General features: G+C 40.4%; 1 protein-coding gene across 1 annotated transcript in view; it reads right to left on the bottom strand.

Annotated features, from left to right (window-relative positions):
• The window catches only part of LMBRD1 (LMBR1 domain containing 1), a 132,924-nt gene that overhangs the window by 77,149 nt on the left and 36,068 nt on the right, over nucleotides 1-19,707 (bottom strand). Inside the window, exons 4-5 of the mRNA XM_068983721.1 lie at nucleotides 7,365-7,462; nucleotides 5,069-5,136 (exon numbers count right to left, since the gene is read on the bottom strand). Of these exons, the coding sequence (XP_068839822.1) occupies nucleotides 5,069-5,136; nucleotides 7,365-7,462 (166 nt within the window). The remainder of the gene's footprint in view (nucleotides 1-5,068; nucleotides 5,137-7,364; nucleotides 7,463-19,707) is intronic.

Here is a 19,707-nt window from a genome sequence, read left to right as displayed (position 1 = left end):
AGGAGGGAGGCAGCACAGCGAGTAGTGTGTGGCAATCATCTGCCTCACTTCCCACATGTTACAAAGGATAAAGCTCTACTTCTCACTGCATGTTGCTACTGAAGAAGAGACTACTGAGTTTCCTATGGCCTGACCTGGTGGCCTACTCCACATCCTTCCTGAAGGCTAAGACTGCCCATGAACCATGCGAGCTGGTGAGGAGCCCTCAGCAAACCTGCTCCTCCTCCAGATCTGCCTGTGGATGACAGGGTCACCCTTCCCGTGGAGTAAAGAACCTGGCCTTGCCCAAAGCGAGGTCTGAATTTTGCCCACAATTCTGGCATGTCATCCAGGTCATACCCAACAGGGCATCTGTTTTCAGGACAGGGGCTGGCCATACCCAGCTTCACGTGATAGGCCAGAAAGACCATCATTCAATTCAGCATGGAGGTGAGATGACCATGCAGGCAATTACAGGCTATCAGTCACTCAGACGTGCTGCAATAAAAACGCCACGCGAGCTTCCCTTGTGGGAAATACAAGCAGCCCCCCAGCATTTTGAAAGTTCACTTTATGCCATTTCACTTTTCTGAAAGAACTACATTAGTACCTATTTTCACTAGGTCAAAGAAATCTGAAAAGAAAACTGTCAATTGTATGAAGCAAGGCAAAAGGCAAAGACAATATCAGAGTTGGTTTTGGAGTCTGTTTACAGAGGCAGTACGCACCCTGAGCAGAGAGTGACACCACCCAGTTCTTCCCCGGGAACCACACTCAGCGTCTCAGCATCCAGCCACCACAACCCTGACCTGGGTCTGTGGGCATCTGTGCTCTATCTGGTTTATTTTGTGCCTCCGTGAGCAAGGTGGGTCCTCAGGGAATTGTTCCTTCCCTTCATGCCATTTCAGTTTAGGAAAGGTTTCTGAGCAACCCTCTAGTTTGGGACGGTGGGGAATCTGTACTTCACACGTGTTGTCACACACGGAAGCCAGAGGACAACAGACACCTCACATCTGGAATCTTCCCAGACTCTGTCCTATGCATCTCTCAAGAGGCTGATTTTAATCTGTCTTCTTTACCTGTAATAAATGGTAAGTGAAGTGAAGTCACTCAGTCGTGTCTGACTCTTTGTGACCCCATGGACTGTAGCCTATCAGGCTCCTCCGTACATGGGATTTCCCAGGTAAGAGTACTGGAGTGGGGTACCATTTCCTTCTCCAGTTATCTTCCCAACCCACGGATCGAATCTGGGTCTCCTGCATTGCGGGCAGACACTTCATGTTCTGAGCCACCAGGGAAGTCCTTGGTAACCATGGATATAATTGCTTTCAGTGAGTTCTGTGAATCCTTCTAGAGAATTACCATAGCTGAGGGTGGTTTTAGGAACCCTGAAACAGCTTGCGGTTGATTTCAGAGGTGAGAGGAGTGCTCCTTGAAGTCTGCAGTTGGGCTAAGTCCAGGCGCATCTATCTTCCTTTCCTCCTCATCTCATACCCTCCATGCCTGCCCTGTGAGAAACCCCTGCCAGCTCTCTCTTCAAACCACAGGCAGGATCTCCTCACTGCTGCAACCATCCTGTCTGGGTGACTGCAAGAGCTCCTAACAGACATCAAGTTTCTAGCCTGACCACCACAAAGTCAACTCTCAATACACCATCCAGGAATCTGCGGAATGTCAGATCATGTCACCCCATGAGCAAATGCCCTCAGCAACTCCCTGCTCCCTGAGGATGAATGTCACAATGCTGCCAATGCCCCCAGGCCCTGCTCAGGCAGCTCTGACCCCTCCTCTGTACCGTGGCTGGGCCCAGCCCATCCACTCTGCTTGGTTCAGAAGGCACCAGAGGCACTCCTGCCCCGGGCTCACCGACCTTTCCTCTGGGTAGAGAACTTTGCACTGCCCTCCCCTCACACACACATGCACAGCTGGGCTCCCTACCTCCTCCAAGGGTCTCCTCATCCTGCCTTCTCGGGTCACACCCCCAACACGGCCTAGTCTTTCCTTTCTCTCTCTGCTCTCCTAACCCCCTGCAAAGAACCAATAAACTGCAGAAGAAACTTCAGAATCTGTTTTGTCTGGGAAAGATATCCTGGCTACTATGAAGATTTGTGATTTCACTGATGGTTCTCAGTCATGTTCGAAATAAGGAGCTAGCAAACTACTGAGGGCTCATGTGTGTAAAAAAAGTTGCACTGGCACTCAGTCATGCCCTTTGGTTTATGCACTGTCTGTGACTTACTGTAGAGCTATAGGAGGAGAGCTGAGCACTGCTACATGGACTACCTGGTCCACTAACCTGAAATACTATCTACTCTTTAAGAAAAGTTTGCTGATCTCTATTCTAGGTAATTTAGATTTACAGATAAGGGACCCCCAACTCTGACAAAGCAAATTCACATAACTAGATCTGGCTTGACTTAGAAAGCCAAAAATGACTTTAAAAATGTATTTAAGAGCTAAAATAAATAACAAAACCACTAGAACACATCCTTTCAACAAGTGGAAAATACAGGGCCTCCTCCAGCTGACATGGAAAAGGTCACATCTCTTCCAACAGTGACAATAACTCAGGAACAAGTTGATAAGGGCTCACAGCGTCCAGTATGCAAAGAGGATTACACAGGTGAGAAAGAAGTCCAACAGTTACCCTGAACCCACGACTTTGACAGTAGTTAATATTGTGTTGTGGTTAGAACTGCATGATGCATGACCTGTATGTAGGAAGAGCTTAAATAGCGAGGACTCGACTCAGCAAACAGAGCTCTGGGGCTTCTGCAAACAACAGATTTAGCAGTGACAGACAGCTACATGACTTTCTGTAGACGGACTTTATGAAACTAAAGACCACCTCTGAGCCAGGGCTATGGGAGACTTCTTATCATAGCTGTTAATTGTATCACAGGTGGATTTAAGAATCACTTAAGAAACCCCAACCCATAATATTAATTCACTAAGTGTTTTTCCTCTCTAAATTTAATGTTAGTATCTACAGATGGAATTGTACCTACAACCTAGTGCCTCTTATTCCTGAATTCAGAGTGATAATTTTGAAAGTGTGAAATTTGATTATGTGGGTTTCCCCTGCCAGAATGGAACTGGTTCCTTCAAGTCTTCCTAGGGTCCTGCTACCTGTCATGTTACCCCGTGTTGGACGTTTTCACCTTTCTCTGACCTCCACCCTGTCATCAGTGTACCTTATAGTAAACACAGTGGAGCCAGAGTCCTAAAGTCCTGCTGATATAAAGTCCTTCTGTTCTAATTATACAAAAGCATCTATCTTGGCCACATCAGCCACGGAGTGAGGTCACATTAATTTAGGAATCTGAGACCAATGATTTTGCTTTTTCTTAAATCTTTAGAGAGCAAATAAAGCAAAATTACAGTGGGAAGGAGAAAGTGGCTTCTCATGGTACTCTTTTTTTTTTCATTTTTATTTTTAAAGACTACTTCACAAGATGCAGCTTCTGGAGAAACCAACATGACAAATGACATGTCTTAGGAGTCTTACGTTGGTAGGAATCTGACTCTGGTTCCTTTTCGGGAATGAGTTGGGCAGCATACAGGCACAAAAAACAGAAGTTTGAAATCTTCAGTTCTAAGTTTTTTTTAATGATTCCCAACTCACTGTTTATCCTGGGGATCTTAAAATAATTTCCCTCACAGAAATTATTTCATTACTGCTTCTACAGCAAATGCATGCTTTTTATAATTCATTGGTCTTCAGGAACTGAGGTTCTATGCTGTCTCACTTCAATTTTTAAAGCCCATTTATCATCTCTGAAACCTTTCTGTTTGCTTGGTTCTGGCTGTACTTGGAGTCATACTGATTGCTGTGATCACGGCCACAACTTGACCTAGAGAGGCAGGCCTTCTTTTTTTAGCCTTAGAGTGTTCCATGTACACGCACATGCTCTTTGGCACACCTAGGTGTTTGTGTGTATGTGTTAGTTGCTCAGTCATGTCCGACTCTTTGCAACCCCATATACTGTAGCCCACCAGGGTCCCCTGTCCATGGGATTCTCCAGGCAAGGATACTGGAGTGGGTTGCCATTCCCCTTCTCCACAGGATCTTCCCAACCCACGGATCGAACCAGGGTCTCCCACACTGCAGGGAGATTCTTCACCGTCTGAGCCACCAGGAAAGACTATTAAGTGTTTAAAGTTGAATAAATGAATAAGAATGCTGCTGGAAAAAAAAAAAATCAAGATCTATTTTAACAATGATAAATGTCTTCCATTAACAGGGACAAATGTTTTCCAAAATGAGATTTTTTTTTTTAAATCTTTAATTCTTACATGTGTTCCCAAACATGAACCCCCCTCCTCTCCCTCCCCATAACATCTGTATTAAAAAATATAAAAAACTTACTGATATAAGTTTATAAAAATGTATGGAAAAAGAATTAAGAAAGAACTCATTAGAAATTCCCTGGTGGTCCAATGATTAGGATTCCATGCTCTCACTGCTGAGGGCCTGGGTTCGATCCCTGATCAAGGTACTAAAATGCCACAAGCTGCCCAGCACGGCCAAGAAAGGGAGGGAAAGAGAGACTGAAGGAGGGAAGCAGGAAGAATAAAAGAGAGACAGAAAAAGAAAAAAAGAAAGAACTTGTTGACAAAGATTAATTCAAAGTTTTAAAGACTGATGCATCAAATCCGAAAAGAAGCACAGACAAGGATTTTTCATTAGTGTTGTTTACAAAAATGGAAAAACTGCAAACATCATAAATGTCCAAATAGCCATCACTAGAAGACCAGCCAAATAAATTGTTATATCCTAAGAAGGGAATGCAGTACACACAAAAATGATGCATCTATCCTGAAGAGACGCCTGCAATATATTAACCAGTGATTACCAACAATCACATAAAAAGTAGTCACATTTGTGTAAAATTACAACACAGAGGGTATATGGGAGGAGGAGCTTTCTGCATATATTTGAACACATTAAAAAATATCTAGATAGAACAATGTAGTGGCTATTGATTGTTGGTAGTCTGCTCTCTTAAGATTTTCTTGATTTTCTTTCTTGGACTTTTATTAATGAGCCCTTATTACTATTTTCAGGAAAAGAAAAATCAAAACTTACCCAACTAAAAGAAGAAGTGCACAAATCACAACAAATCCCAAAGTATACTTTAGTGCCATTTTAACTTGCTAGATGTCAAAGGAAAAAAAAACATTCCATTTAGTAAAACTTTTAAAATATAAAGTATTCTTGCTAGAGTGTAATAGTATTTTCATGTTCAATATACATTTATATTCAACTGTACAAAGTTCCTCTTTATTGAAAAACAATGTATATAATACATCTTAAGTATCTTTCACACTATACTAGATTTTTTAAATCTTTTCAATGATTAGATCTCATGAAAAGGTAGTATACCTAAAATATAATGAATTCTTTCTGGGAGACTTAACAGTAATTAATTTACTTTAATAAATACCAGAATATTTAATAAAATATTTCTCAAAATAGGGAGCAATCAGAATCTACAATGCCCATACCCCAATTCATCAAAATGGGTTAAGTAATAATTAAGCAACAAATATTTAATATATATGTTTGGATATATACATAATATATAAAACATATACTTATAAAAATTTATTTTATAAATATGCATACACATATATAAAGTACATGCCATGCCAGGACTGTTTCTAAGAACTTTACATATGTTAAACTCATTTCATACTTACAACACCCCTGAGATAGGCACTCCCATCCCTGCTTCAGAGATAAGAAAACTGTGGCCCAGAGGTAAAATAATTTACCATATGTCACTGAGGTGCCAAGGGATTAAACAAGGACTTGAAACCAAGAACTCAGTTCTTTAAAGTCTGTGCTTTCCTTAGTACGCATAATATAAGCCAAAGTTTAACAAAAACACAAACTAGACACTCTAAATACATGGAAAGAAAAGTTAATCTCAAAGGAAAAGCTACATCAGTGAGAAAAGAAAACAGGACTTGTCTCTCGGCCTAATGAAATCTCTAAAATAATCACCTTTTAAAATGTAACTTTATGCTTCATATGATAAATTCTTATTCCCAAAGGAGTTGAGACAGTCTTTAGGAAAATACCTAAGGTAAAGTTAAGGAGGGTCAACCACAGGGGATGGGGAAGATGCACTTGAGAAGCAGTGAAGAGAGGAAGCACCTGCTCATCCTGTTTTCAACAGCAAATCTGTGACTAGCCACTCTACCTTACACACCCTGGGTTTTCAAATACAGAATTACACAGTATCTGCAGATAATAATTCAACTTTCTTTATAAATATTTAAACACTTTTTCCTCTAACAAATTGCACTGACTACCACTCTGGGAATCATTTAAAATATTGCTGATGTACTTTGCTAACGATCTTAACGCAAATGTTATAAAGTTTTAATAAGCACGGCTATGCCTAATGCTGGCTTTTGAGTGAATATATTTGCTTCTGTATTTAAATGTTACAGAGCAAAAACAAGTTATGAAACAAATTCCTGTAACTCAATAAAAAGACAAAATAAATTTATTCTTTTATGCTGTTTTTCCCTTAAATTAGAAATAAAGTGTTCAATTTTGGCAAATACCTTTCAACATACAATTTCTTCTAGGACCTATTAAATTACTATATATTAACAGAAGTGCTGGTTCTAAACCACCAATGCATTCCAGAGACAGGCCCAACTCAGTCATATACTATATTAACGTGCTTCTAAGATACTCCTGAATTCTCCCTGCTAATGTTTCAGTGAAGAGTTTTATACCAAGCCTTCAGTGCCCTTGGTCTGCAGGTTTGGACATGCACGTATGCTCTACTGACCAGGTTTCTGTATCGGTATTACTGTGGGATCAGTAAGGACAGCCTGCGAGTCCTCCTTTCCGTCTTAGAACACAGGTCAGCAAACCACATCCTGTGGGCCACACGCAGCCCCTCCTACCTCACATCACACTCACTGTACACTAGCCTTACGCAGAAATAAGTTTGCTGACCCAGCTGCAGAACTGCTCGAGAACAACTGTCACAAGTACTCTGTGACTCCTGGGCCCTGGAATATAGTTAGTTTGACCCGGGGTGTGCCGCAGGTATAAAATGCACTCTAAATTTCACAGAATGTGAAAAAAAGTAACGTCTCATTAAAAAACGTTTTTGACTATCTGAAATAATACTTTGAACATATAATATTAAATACAATGTGTCATGAAAAGTAATTTTAATTGTTCTTTCTACTTATTTTATTGTGGCTACTAGAAAATTTTAAATTCACATGTGGATTACATTGTATTTCTATGAGACAACGCTGCTTTTGAATAAATTCAAAGTCACATTATTTGAAAACAGGAAGAAATAATCCCTTTCCCCCTAAATTGAGACCTCTAAAATAAAGCTACTTACAGTGCATTTACCAGTATCATCCTCATCCTTTTCTTCATAGTAGAAGTAGACAAAAGGGATCCAGAAGAACACACAGAATAATATAACAGAATATAAGGCTGCAGAAAGAATGAGATGAGAAATAATAAAAACACACCAACTTAACAAACGTTTCAAACATATAGGTACACACACTCCAAATTCACTCCCCTATCTGACTCCTAGGCCTGCAACTTGATATGTATGTGTAATCAACCTTTTCTGAACCCTGTTTCATGAAGTCAACACCATTATTATCACATAGCAAATCATAATTCAAGTTAACTTTGGGGCAATTTTTAACAATCATGATACTAAATGTGTCAATAAATTGTAGCCTCTAACATCTCAGGTCTTAAGATGTACACACCACAGTACTAAGAACTTTCTGTGAACGATCTTATGTAAATAAACTTTAACTTTTATATTCTTTCCAACTTAATACTGAGTACAGCTGACACATTTGCCAGTCGCTCAAGTTAAAGAAACAGCTGTAACTGATATGATCCTTTTGTTGCAAATAATTTCCCCAATCTATGTCTAGAAGGAGAACAGAGGGGCAGAAGAGGAGATGGTTAGATGGTATCATCCACTCAATGAGCACGAATCTGAGCAAACTCCACATGACGAAGGATAGGGAAGCCTGGCATCACGACAAGTCAGACACGACCCAGAGACTGAGCAAGAGCTTAAAATATGCAATGTTATGAAACTGACCTTATGAAAATAAAACTCAGGACAGAGAAAATGCAAGAAACAGTAAAATCAGATTCAAAGTTAAGTGATATGAAGTTCTATTTATCTGCTTTAAAATAACATTAGATTTGAGATACTTTCAACCAGTAGTCAATCAAAGTATTGTTTTTAATTCAACATAGAAGTTGAAATTTCAACAGCTATACATACAGTATTTAATATAAAAACAACATGAACAATTTTTCAGTCTCAAGAAACCTAAGAAATCTGTGTATTTACATTTATTTTCATACACTACTTCATGGGAAATAGTGAATATCAAATTATATAAAGGAACCACAGGATGAGGATCATTATACTCCTTTATCCAAAAAGAGTATTATTAAAGGTTTGTTAGTAATATATAATACTTAAATTACTAACAAATTAAAACTATTGTTAGTAATGTATAATAAAGCTAAATTACTCATTCTCTTGGGAAGAATGACTGTATAAATTACAGAATTTTTAAACATGATCTAAATAGTAGCTAGCACTGTTTCATTTTTCTGGAAGTCACTTATGAAACAGCCCCCACTAAATGCAACATAGTTAAAAAAAAAAAAAAAAAAACCCTCAGAACAAACCAGACTCTAAATAATTGATAGAAAGGTCAGAGTTAATTTATACTGCCCAATCACAACATGACTGTCAGCATACTGAATTTTGGCACTACAAATACTTTGTGACATCTATGCAGCCTCTTAATATTGTAAGAAACTAAAAATGACAGTAAATATTTAAGGGTAATGAATACTGATGTTTCTACTATAAACCAGAGAATAGCCAGAATTAACATTTTTATTACAAATCTAAGAGCCAGTGGAAATAAACAAGTATTCAAAAAAGTACCAAAATACTGGCTGGACCATGAAGAAGGATGAGCTCTGAAGAACTGATGCTTTTGAACTATGGTGTTGGAGAAGACTCTTGAAGAGTCCTGTGGGTTGCAAGGAGATCAAACCAGTCAATCCTAAAGGAAATCAATCCTGAATATTCACTGGAAGGACTGATGCTGAAGCTCCAATATTTGATCACCTGATGAAAGCAGCCAACTCACTGGAAAAGACCCTGATGCTGGAAAAGATTGAGGGCAGGAGGAAAAGGGGACGACAGAGGATAAGATGGTGGGATGGCATCACTGACTCAATGGACGTGAGTTTGAGCAAACTCCAGGAGATGTGAAGGACAGGGAAGCCTGGCGTGCTGCAAAGAGTCAGAGAGAACTGAGCAACTGACCAACAAAAAGCTTCAAACACTTAAACATAAAAGGGAAAGTACTATACATCACCCTAAACACTATATCAGTATTAGGACTGAAATAATCAAATAATTTGTTAAGAATAGGAAAAACCCTGAATTATAACAGAGTTTACTGGGCTGATAGCCATATGCCAAGCTTGATAAACTGACAGATGCAGTAAGGTCTGGCTTCAGCCTCAGCATGTCCGTGTGTCTACTGCTTGGTGGCCTTGGCCTTGACAGGCACAGAGCCCAATGACTATTTCATAAGCATTCCCAGTATTCAGTGGCCAATAAGCATGATTAACAAGGCGCCATCATTATTTCCTGGTGGCTCAGACAGTAAAGTGTCTGCCTACAATGAAGGACACCTGGGTTCAATCCCTGGGTCAGAAAGATCTCCTGCAGAAGGCAATGGCAACCCACTCCAATATTCTTGCCTGGAAAATCCCATCGATGGAGGAGCCTGGTAGGCTACAGTCCACGGGGTCAAAAAGAGTAGGACAAGACTGAGCAACGTCACTTTCTTTACTTTCATAATTACTAGTCATTAGGGAGATGCAAACTAAGCACATAATGAGAGGCTACAGACACCAGAATGGCTACAATTAAACCGACAATACCAAGTACTGACAAGAATGCAGAACAATATACTTTCCCATGCTTTCCAAGAGGGACTATATAAGCACAACCCTGTGGAGAACTGTCTAGCAGTTTCTCACCAAGTTAACACATACCCACCATATACCCAGACAGTTCCACTCCTGCAGCAATGAAGTGCGGCGGCACGTGCAAAGTCTTTCTGCCCAGAGAAGCCTGCCTGAGGGGCAGAGTCCAGGGTTCTTACTGGTGATCTATGATGCAGGCACAACTGCCTGAGTGACAAGTTAAGATTACCACAAGTACAGTACCAAGAAGGACAGCAGCTGTACCGTAAGTCACAGCACAAACAATCTATAAACAAGCTGGACTGCATGATTCTGTATTCAGCAGTATATATCCACTGATCAATTAGGACTATCAGGTGACAGCCAAGGGCCAGGTTTCCAGGTCAAGGGTCAGCCACATAAGCAGGTCCCCCTGAAGATATGCAAGAGGGAAACTATCGAGTCTGATTCACAACAAGAAAGTTGACAGCAATATTATTAATAGTGATCAAAACCTGGAAATGACCCAAATGTCCATCCACAGGTGAACAGATAAGGTGAGTGGTACAGTCATACAAACGGCAATAAAAAAGGAAAAACTATGAATACCTGTGATAAGGATGGACCTCACAGACCTTAGGCTGAATAAAACAGCACAGACACTGGAAGATGTTCACCTTCTGAAAGCCGCTCAGTCACATCCGACTCGTTGTGACCCCACGGATACAGTCCATGGGATTCTCCAGGCCAGAATACTGGAGTGGGTAGCCTTTCCCTTCTCCAGGGGATCTTTCCAACCCAGGGATCAAACCCAGGTCTCTCACATTGCAGGCGGATTCTTTACCAGCTGAGCCACAGAGAAGCCAACACCTTCTAGTACCTTCTAGTACATCTTAAAGAAGTTCCAGAACTAGCAAAACTGGCTTATTATGAAGCAAGTCAAAAAAGTATTTGAGGGCAGTTACTGACTATAAAGAGACATGAAGATGAACAGCAACCAAAAATCTCATACGTTGCTGGTAAGAATATCCAGAACAAGTTTCTAGGAACTGACACCTGAGGAAGGAAGTGGGGAAAAAACACAGTTCTGGAGACTCTAGGATACTGGTCTGTGCAGGGCTGCCCTGACGTCACATCCTAAGCCATTTGCTTATAATCGGACTGCTCTTTTTCAGTGTCCTTTAAAAAGATTTTTTCCTTTAGCATGTAAATGTTAAACTGTAAAGAAGGAAACTAAAAATACATTAATATTTTCATGTGTTTCAGATCAGTTCTAATGCCAAGTTAGTACTGTATATCTGTAAACGAAAAAAATGCTATCACGAAACAGAGAAACTGATTCTTTTAAAGTTATACTTCAAACTGATAGCTATTTTCAAAGGAAAATTATTCTTAACTCCAACAGGAATGACACTCTCAAATCCTGACATCTTTATAAAATACATTTTACTTGTAGCAGTTTTTGTTAAAAGATTGCTACTAACAAGTAAAAGATAAACAGACTTTTTGGTTTAATAGTCCCACTAAAATAAAAAAAAATACTAAAAAAGAAATTTTAAACCTCACATCTACAGAAATCGGCAGAAATTAAACTCATAAAACAAGTTATTTTTTAAAAATAAAACTAGCAAAAACAAGTGAACAGAAAGCCATCAACTCTCATAAAGCCAGACAAAAACTGAGGCAAAGAATACATGATAATTCTTAGGATGTTTTAAATACACACAAAGCAAACAATGTATCTTTTGAAAACTGCATTTTTAAACTGTAACTCACATAAGAATTAACTTGGACAAATCAGGCTTTGGAATTTCTAGACATTCTTTATCCCTCCCGACTATCAATGAGAAATCTGAGACATAGAATAGCTCAGTCAATACTGTAATAGCATAATTAATCATTACAAAGCTTTTTGTTTTAGATGGTCAAAGTATTAAGATATTCTGGGAACTCTAAAAGCCTTCTAAAATTATCCCACTGGCCCAGTTGAAGCAATCTGGGGTCAACACTGCCAGCTGCACACACAACACCCATTTTCCTTTCAGCTCACTCTCCGTTTTGTCTTTCTTCCTTCGACTTTCTGCCTGAATTGTACACATGACAGCTTAGATTCCAGCCACGTCTCTGGTCTCTGTGGTGGCCTCAAGGTAGGAATCAGGTACTAAGGATGGAGAGCAGAGGGAAGCGAGCGGAGGCCCTGCATAATGCTGCTACACCAGCCTGGGTACCTCTCTCCAGTCTTACTTTAAGAGAGACTGAAAAACCATTCCAGCCATTTATTTCCAATCTGTTCACACCAGCATAGAATGTTGCAGGAGAAATGGGGTAACCCAGACATTCAGCCCTGAGCTGTCACGTCCTTCGTGGTCCTGTCTGGGAGCGGTCAGTAGATGAAGCTCAGTTAGTCTGTGCCCCTGAACACGGCAACGTCGTGATGAGCGACCTAGTACAGGTTTGAAACATACTTCCCCTGATAATCAGCAGCCCTTTAATAAACACCAGGCCCTCCAGCTAAAATGAGAGGTATTGTTGCCTGATCACTGAATAAAGAGACCAACATCTGCTGTTGTTCAGTAACACAGTGGTGTGAAAATCTTTGCAACCCCATCGACTCCAGCATGCCAGGCCGCCCTGTCCTTCACCATCTCTTGGAGGTTGCTCAAACTCATGTCCATTGAGTCGGTGATGCCATCCAATCTCATCCTCTATCATCCCCTTTTCCTCCTGCCTTCTGTCTTTCCCAGCATCAGGGTCTTTTCCAATGAGTCAGTTCTTCACATCAGATGGCCAAAGTATTGGAGCTCCAGCTTCAGCATCAGTCCTTCCAATGAATGTTCAGGACTAATCTCCTTTACGATTGAATGGTTTGATCCCCTTGCAGTCCAAGGGACTCTGAACACCACAATTGTTGGGAGTTTTCTCCAATACTACAGTTCAAAAGTGTCAATTCTTCAGCGCTCAGCCTTCTTTATGGTCCAGTTCTCATATTCATACATGACTACTGGAAAAACCATAGCTTTCACTAGATAGACCTTTGCTGGCAAAGTAATGTCTCTGCTTTTTAATATGCTGTCTAGGTTGGTCATAGCTTTTCTCCCAAGGAGCAAGCGTTTTTTAATTTCATGGCTGCAGTCACCATCTACAGTGATTTAGGAGCCCAACAAAATAAAGTCTTTCGCTGTTTCCATTGTTTCCCCATCTATTTGCCATGAAACGATGGGACCAGATGCCATGATCTTAGTTTTCAGAATGCTGAGTTTTAAGCCAGCTTTTTCACTCTTCTCTTTCACTTTCATCAAGAGGCTCTTTAATTCCTCTTTGCTTTCTGCCAGAAGGGTGGTATCATCTGCTTATCTAAGGCTATTGATATTTCTCCCAGCAATCTTAACTCCAGCTTGAGCTTCATTAAGCCTGGCATTTCGCCTGATGTACTTTGCATAGCAGTTAAATAAGCAGGGTGACAATACACAGCCTTGACGTACTCCTTTCCAAAGTTTGAACCAATCATTTGTTTCTTCTTGATCTGCATGTCAGGTGGTCTGGTATTCCCATCTCTCTCAGAATTTTCCAGTTTACTGTGATCCATACAGTCAAAGGCTTTGGTATAGTGAATGTAGCAGAATTAGTTTTTCTGGAATTCTGCTGTTTTTTCTATGATCCAACGGATGTTGGCAATTTAACTCTGGTTTCTCTGCCTTTTCTAAATCCAGCTTGAATATCTGGAAGTTCTCAGTTCACATACTGTTGAAGCCTCGCTTGGAGAAGTTTGAGCATAACTTTGTTAGCATATAACATGAGTGTAATTGTGCGGCAGTTTCAACATTCTTTGGCACTGCCTTTCTTTGGGATTAGAATGAAAACTAACCTTTTCCAGTCCTAAGGTCACTGCTGAGTTTCTAAATTTGCTGGCACATTGAGTGCAGCATTTTAACAGCATCATCTTTTAGGATCTGAAATAGCTCACCTGGAATTCCATCACTTCCACTAGCTTTGTAGTGGTGCTTCCTAAGGCCCTCTTGACTTCGCATTGTAGGATGTTTGGCCCTAGGTGAGTGATCACACCACCGTGGTTATCTGGGTCATTGAGATCTCTTTTGTAAAGTTCTTCTGTGTATTCTTGCCACCTCTTCTTAACATCCTCTGCTTCTGTTAGGTCCATACTATTTCTGTCCTTTATTGTGCCCGTCTTTGCATGAAATGTTCCCTTGGTATCTCTAATTTTCTCGAGGAGATTTCTAGCCTTGCCCATTCTATTGTTTTCCTGTATTTCTTTGCATTGTTCACTGAGGAAGGCTTTCTGATCTCTCCTTATTATTCTTTGGAACTCTGCATTCAGATGGGTACATCTTTCCTTTTCTCCTTTGCTTTTCACTTCTCTTTTCTCAGCTATTTGAAAGGCCTCCTCAGACAATCATTTTGCCTTTTTTGCATCTCTTTTTCTTGGGGATGGTCGTGATCCCTGCCTCCTGTACAATGTCACGAACCTCTGTCCACGGTCCTTCAGGCACGCTGTCTATCAGTTCTAACCCCTTGCATCTATTTGTCATTTCCAATGTGTGCCCATTAGGAATTTGATTTAGGCCATACCTGAATGGTCTAGTGTTTTCCCCAATTTAAGTCTGAATTTGACAATAAGGAGTTCATGATCTGAGCCACAGTCAACTCCCAGTCTTGTTTTTGCTGCCTGTATAGAGCTTCTCCGTCTTCAGCTGCAGAGAATATAATCAATCTGATTTTGGTGTTGACCATCTGGTGATATCCACGTGTAGAGTCATGTCTTGTGTTGTTGGAAGAGGGTGTTTGCTACGAAGGTGTGTGCCACTGCATTCTCACAGCAAACTGTCTGCCTTAGCCCTGCTTCATTTTGTACTCCAAGGCCAAACTTGCCTGTTATTGTCAGATATAAACCATGCCTCCTAATTTGATGAAAGGGCTTCTATGATAGCTCAGTGGTAAACAACCTGTGTGCCAATGCAGAAGCAGCAGCTTCGATCCAAAGGTCAGGAAGATCCTCTGGAGAAGTTGGCAAGCTGCTGGAGTATTCTCGCCTGGGAAATCCCATGGACAGAAAGAGTTTGGCAGGCTAAGGCCCATGAGGTCTAGAAAGAGTTGGACACAACTTACTGGCTTAGTGATTAACAACATCAACTAACAACAATTCGATGAAACCACTGTTTTCATCCTTGCTGGAAGTATTCCCATATGGCTATAAAGAATTCTAAAACCAGCCAAGTTCAGCTGCAGGGTTTGAAGAGTGACAGTTTTGTGAAAGGGTCACAAGGAATACTAGTACAAACCACTATGCTCACATCCATTCCCTGGTGACCAGTAACACGTAAACAGATCATGGGAGGAAAGAACCACATGGTAGTGCTAGGTGGTTCACGGCACTCTCTAAACATGGAAAGGGCACCTCTCGATTCAGTTTAGCAAACCAGCAGAATCTTCATATTCAAACCTGATGAGAAAACGATAAAGGAAAATCACAGGCCAGTTTCACCTCTGAATCAAGCTTTAAAAGAATCCTAAACAAGATGGCAGCAAATGAAATCTAGCAAAAAAATTAAAAAAACAAACCCAAAAAGCCACCACCATGACCAACCTAGCATTATCCAAGGAATGCAAAGATGGGTTAAGAACAATCTATTCATGGAACACATCACTTAGAAGAATGAAAATATGAAACAAACTTCACATGATTATCTTCCCTGACAAATGCATTCAATTCACCAAACATCTACTGAATATGTTCCAGGCATCATTCTGGGGTCATGGATCAGAGCTCACATCTTCCCTCCTCTCACACAGGTTACTTCTAGTGGGGAAAAGAAAATATTTAGAATCACTAAATTAAACTACTCAGAGTACATTAAAAAGAATCTTAAATAAGTAACAAAAACACATCTCAACTGCCGAAGTGTACTTGAACCAGAAAGCTAAAAAAGCCAATAAATGTTAAAAGATATGCAACTTCATTTCCAAATAAGAGAAATGCAGATTAGTGAATGATCACCTCACATTTGCCAAACTGGCAAAAACTACAAATACATGGTGATATCAAAGTTCTGGGTCCAGAACAACTAGAAAGAGTACAGCCTCCTAACAGGACTTAAACTGGTACATTTAGAAAAATGATGGTGCACTACTTAGGATGTTGAAGCTGCACATGACTTATGACCCATTGATTCCACTGTCCAAATGTCCAGAATGATCACCATGCAGCATATAGTTACACACAATGATAATAAAGTGCATCTTATGCAGTAACATGTGTGAATCCTAGGGACACGTGACTTGAATGAAAACAAGCAAATAATTCCACATACAGTTCAAAAGTATAAGGATATAGCATGGTGATACTATAAGGCAAGCAAGGAATTAACACAGACTGAATTTAAACAGTGTTTATTTCTAAGGGGTTGGGGAGGAGATGGCATCGGGGAAAGGCACATAGGGGACTGCAAAACGCTGGCTTCAAATCTCATACCTTGTCTGCTTAATAAATATTCTGCAAGTATAAAAGTATTACGTGTTGAATAAATAACAAAGCTGTCAACATTTGCAAAACAGCTGTGGCAGGCGGCCTCTAAAATGGCCAACATCTCTGATACTCATGCCCTGCCTCTGGGTGTGGGCTGGACTAGACTCACTGCTGGTAACAGAGTATGAACAAAGAGGGGGATGAGTGACTAAAAAACTCTGGCTTCCATCTTGCTTGCTCCCATGTTATGAGCTGCCCTATGGAAAGTGCATGCGGCAAAAGCTGCCTTTGCTGAACACAGACAGCCCAGGGCTGAGGCCACCTCTGCCCATGCCCTGGGACACCACTGTCCCTGCTGACAGCTGCATCTGGACCCCTGACCCACAGGGACGTGAGATAACATCCATCTGCAGTGTTAAACTAAGAAGCTTGGAGGCAATTTGTTACACAAGAGATCATCTGCACCATTGCTGGTAACACAGCAAAGTGATTAAAACATTCCGATGCACGATCTGACAGTACAGAACTCTCAGAATAACATCATTTATAGGTTCTGACTTAAAATACATCATCTGACATGGTCTGAAGAACAATCGTTTCTCTTAAGGACTATTTTGGTTGGTTGTTTCCTCTCTCAAATTAATTCCAAGGTTTATGCTGCAATGCTATTTTTATAACAAGAAACTGTTAAAATGTTAAATTATACACTCAGGGAAAAGGCTAAGCAATTTACAATGTAACGCACAATTGTGTAGGAACTAATGATGACTACACTGTTGACGCCAAAGCTACTTAGAAACATTAGCTGAAATACCAACACATAAAATACACATAAACAGTACATACATAGACATAATGCAGATTAGCGTTACTAACTGACAATTCTTGGAAGCCATGTTGTGTGATACACAAAGAACCACATTCCAGTTTATAAACCTTGGTAATTCATAACTTTTCAGCCTCATTTTTCACATATGATTCTAACTTTAGAAAACAGAAATCATAAAAACGCAAGTCCCCTCAAGTTTTAGGTCATAATAATAGCAGCTGTCCTGCACTAACAGCCTATCATATATCCAGCACTGTGCTATACTCTTCACCTGTATCTGCTCATTAAATATTTCCCCAACAACTTTGTAATAAAACTGACATATCAGAAAATGCACAAATTTTAAGTTCACAATTCAATGGTTTTTAGTAAATGTATACACTTGAGTAACTAGCACTATGATCCATGTTTAGAGCATTTCCAGTACCTCAAACAAGCTGCTTTGTGCCATTTGCAATTAACCACACTCCAACTCCTAGTTTGAGGCGAGGACTCATCTGCTTTCTGTCTCCAGAGACTTGCCTTTTCTGGACATTTCATATTGAGGTAATTAAACAAAAGGTAGTCTTTTGCATCTGGCTTCTTTTCCTAAGCATGGGGCTAAGAGAGTTTTCTTCTTTTTTTCTGTGAAGAGTCAGATCTTATCTCAGCTCTGCAGCCTATACATCTCTGTCACACCCACTGAGCTCTGATGTTACAGCATGAAAGTGGCCAGAAAACAGGAATGCCAGTTTGCCGACCCCTAACTTACACTGCACACACAGAACACATTTCACTTAAACACTCACTAGTTGCTGGACATGTGGATTCTTTCCAGTTCTGTGCTATTATGAAAAATGGTGCTGTGGAATTTGCATATATATCTTCGTGTGGACATTATATCCATTTCTCTTGAGCGTATTCCTTGAAGTGTAACTGCTGGATCACATAGTCTAAACTAAAAAATTTAACATTTTCAGTTCAGTTCAATTCAGTCCTGTCCGACTATTTGTGACCCCATGGTCACAAAGCCTGTAGGATGCCAGGCCTCTGTCTCCATCACCAACACCCAGAGCTTGCTCAAACTCATGTCCATTGAGTTGGTGATGCCATCCAACCATCTCATCCTCTGTCATCCCCTTCTCTTCCTGCTTTCAATCTTTTCCAGCATCAGGGTCTTTTCAAATGAGTCAGTTCTTCTCATCTGGTGACCAAAGTATTGGAGTTTCAGCTTCAACATCAGTCCTTCCAATGAATATTCAGGACTGATTTCCTTTAGGATAGACTAGTTTGGTCTCCCTGTAGTCCAAGGAACTCTCATGAGTCTTCTCCAACACTACAGTTCAAAAGCATCAATTCTTCAGCACTCAGCTTTCTTATGATCCAGCTCTCACATCCAAATGTGACCACTAGAAAAATCACAGTTTTCACTATATGGACCTTTGTCAGCAAAGTAATGTCTGTTTTTTAATATGCTGTCTAGGTTGGTAATAGCTTTCCTTCCAAGGAGCGTCTTTTAATTTCATGGCTGCAATCACCATCTACAGTGATTTTAGAGCCCCCCAAAAAATAAAGTCTATGACTGTTTCCTCATCTATTTGCATTGAAGTGATGGGACCTGATGCCATGATCTTCTTTCTTTGAATGTTGAGTTTTAAGACAGCTTTTTCAATCTCCTCTTTCACGTTCATCAAGAGGCTCTTTAGTTCCTCTTCATCTTCTACCATAAGGGTGGTGCCATCTGCATATCTGAGGTTACTGATATTTCTCCGTTCAATCTTGATTCCAGCTCAACTTTTTAGGAAAGTTGAAAACTGCTTTTCAACCCAACACACCATCTGACATTTCCAACAGCAGTGTTTGAACTTTCTAATTTCTCTAGATCTGTCAATACTTGGATAGTATCTGGTTTTTATTACAGCCATTATGAACTGTAGGTCTGCCCCAAAATGCACAGGTTGAAGCCCTAACCTCCAATGTGATGGTATCTGGAGGTGGGACCTTTGGCAAGCAATCAGGATTAGATCAAGTCCTGAGTAGGACTCCACGGCATGATCTGAGTGTTTAGGGTAAAAAGGAAGAGAGGGCTGGTCTCTGTCTCCCTCTCCTTCCCCCAGTCCCCATGTGAGGACACAGCAAGAAGGTAGCCCTCTGCAAGGCAAGAAAGGAACTGAATCTGTTGGCACCATGATCTTACACTTCCCAGCCTCTACAACAGTGAGAAATACATGTTTAAGTCATCCAGTCTGTGGTATTTTGTTACAGAGCCTGAACTGAGATAGTCATTCTAGTGGGTGTGCAGCAGTATCTCACTGGGGATTTAATCTGTATTTCCATAATGATTAACAATGCTGAACATCTTTTTATGTGCTTACAAGCAATTTAGAAATCATTATTGATGAAAGTATGCTC

Source organism: Capricornis sumatraensis, chromosome 11, assembly GCF_032405125.1.
Source record: "Capricornis sumatraensis isolate serow.1 chromosome 11, serow.2, whole genome shotgun sequence".
Lineage (NCBI taxonomy): Eukaryota > Metazoa > Chordata > Mammalia > Artiodactyla > Bovidae > Capricornis > Capricornis sumatraensis.
This window is presented reverse-complemented; position numbering and strand designations above follow the sequence as displayed.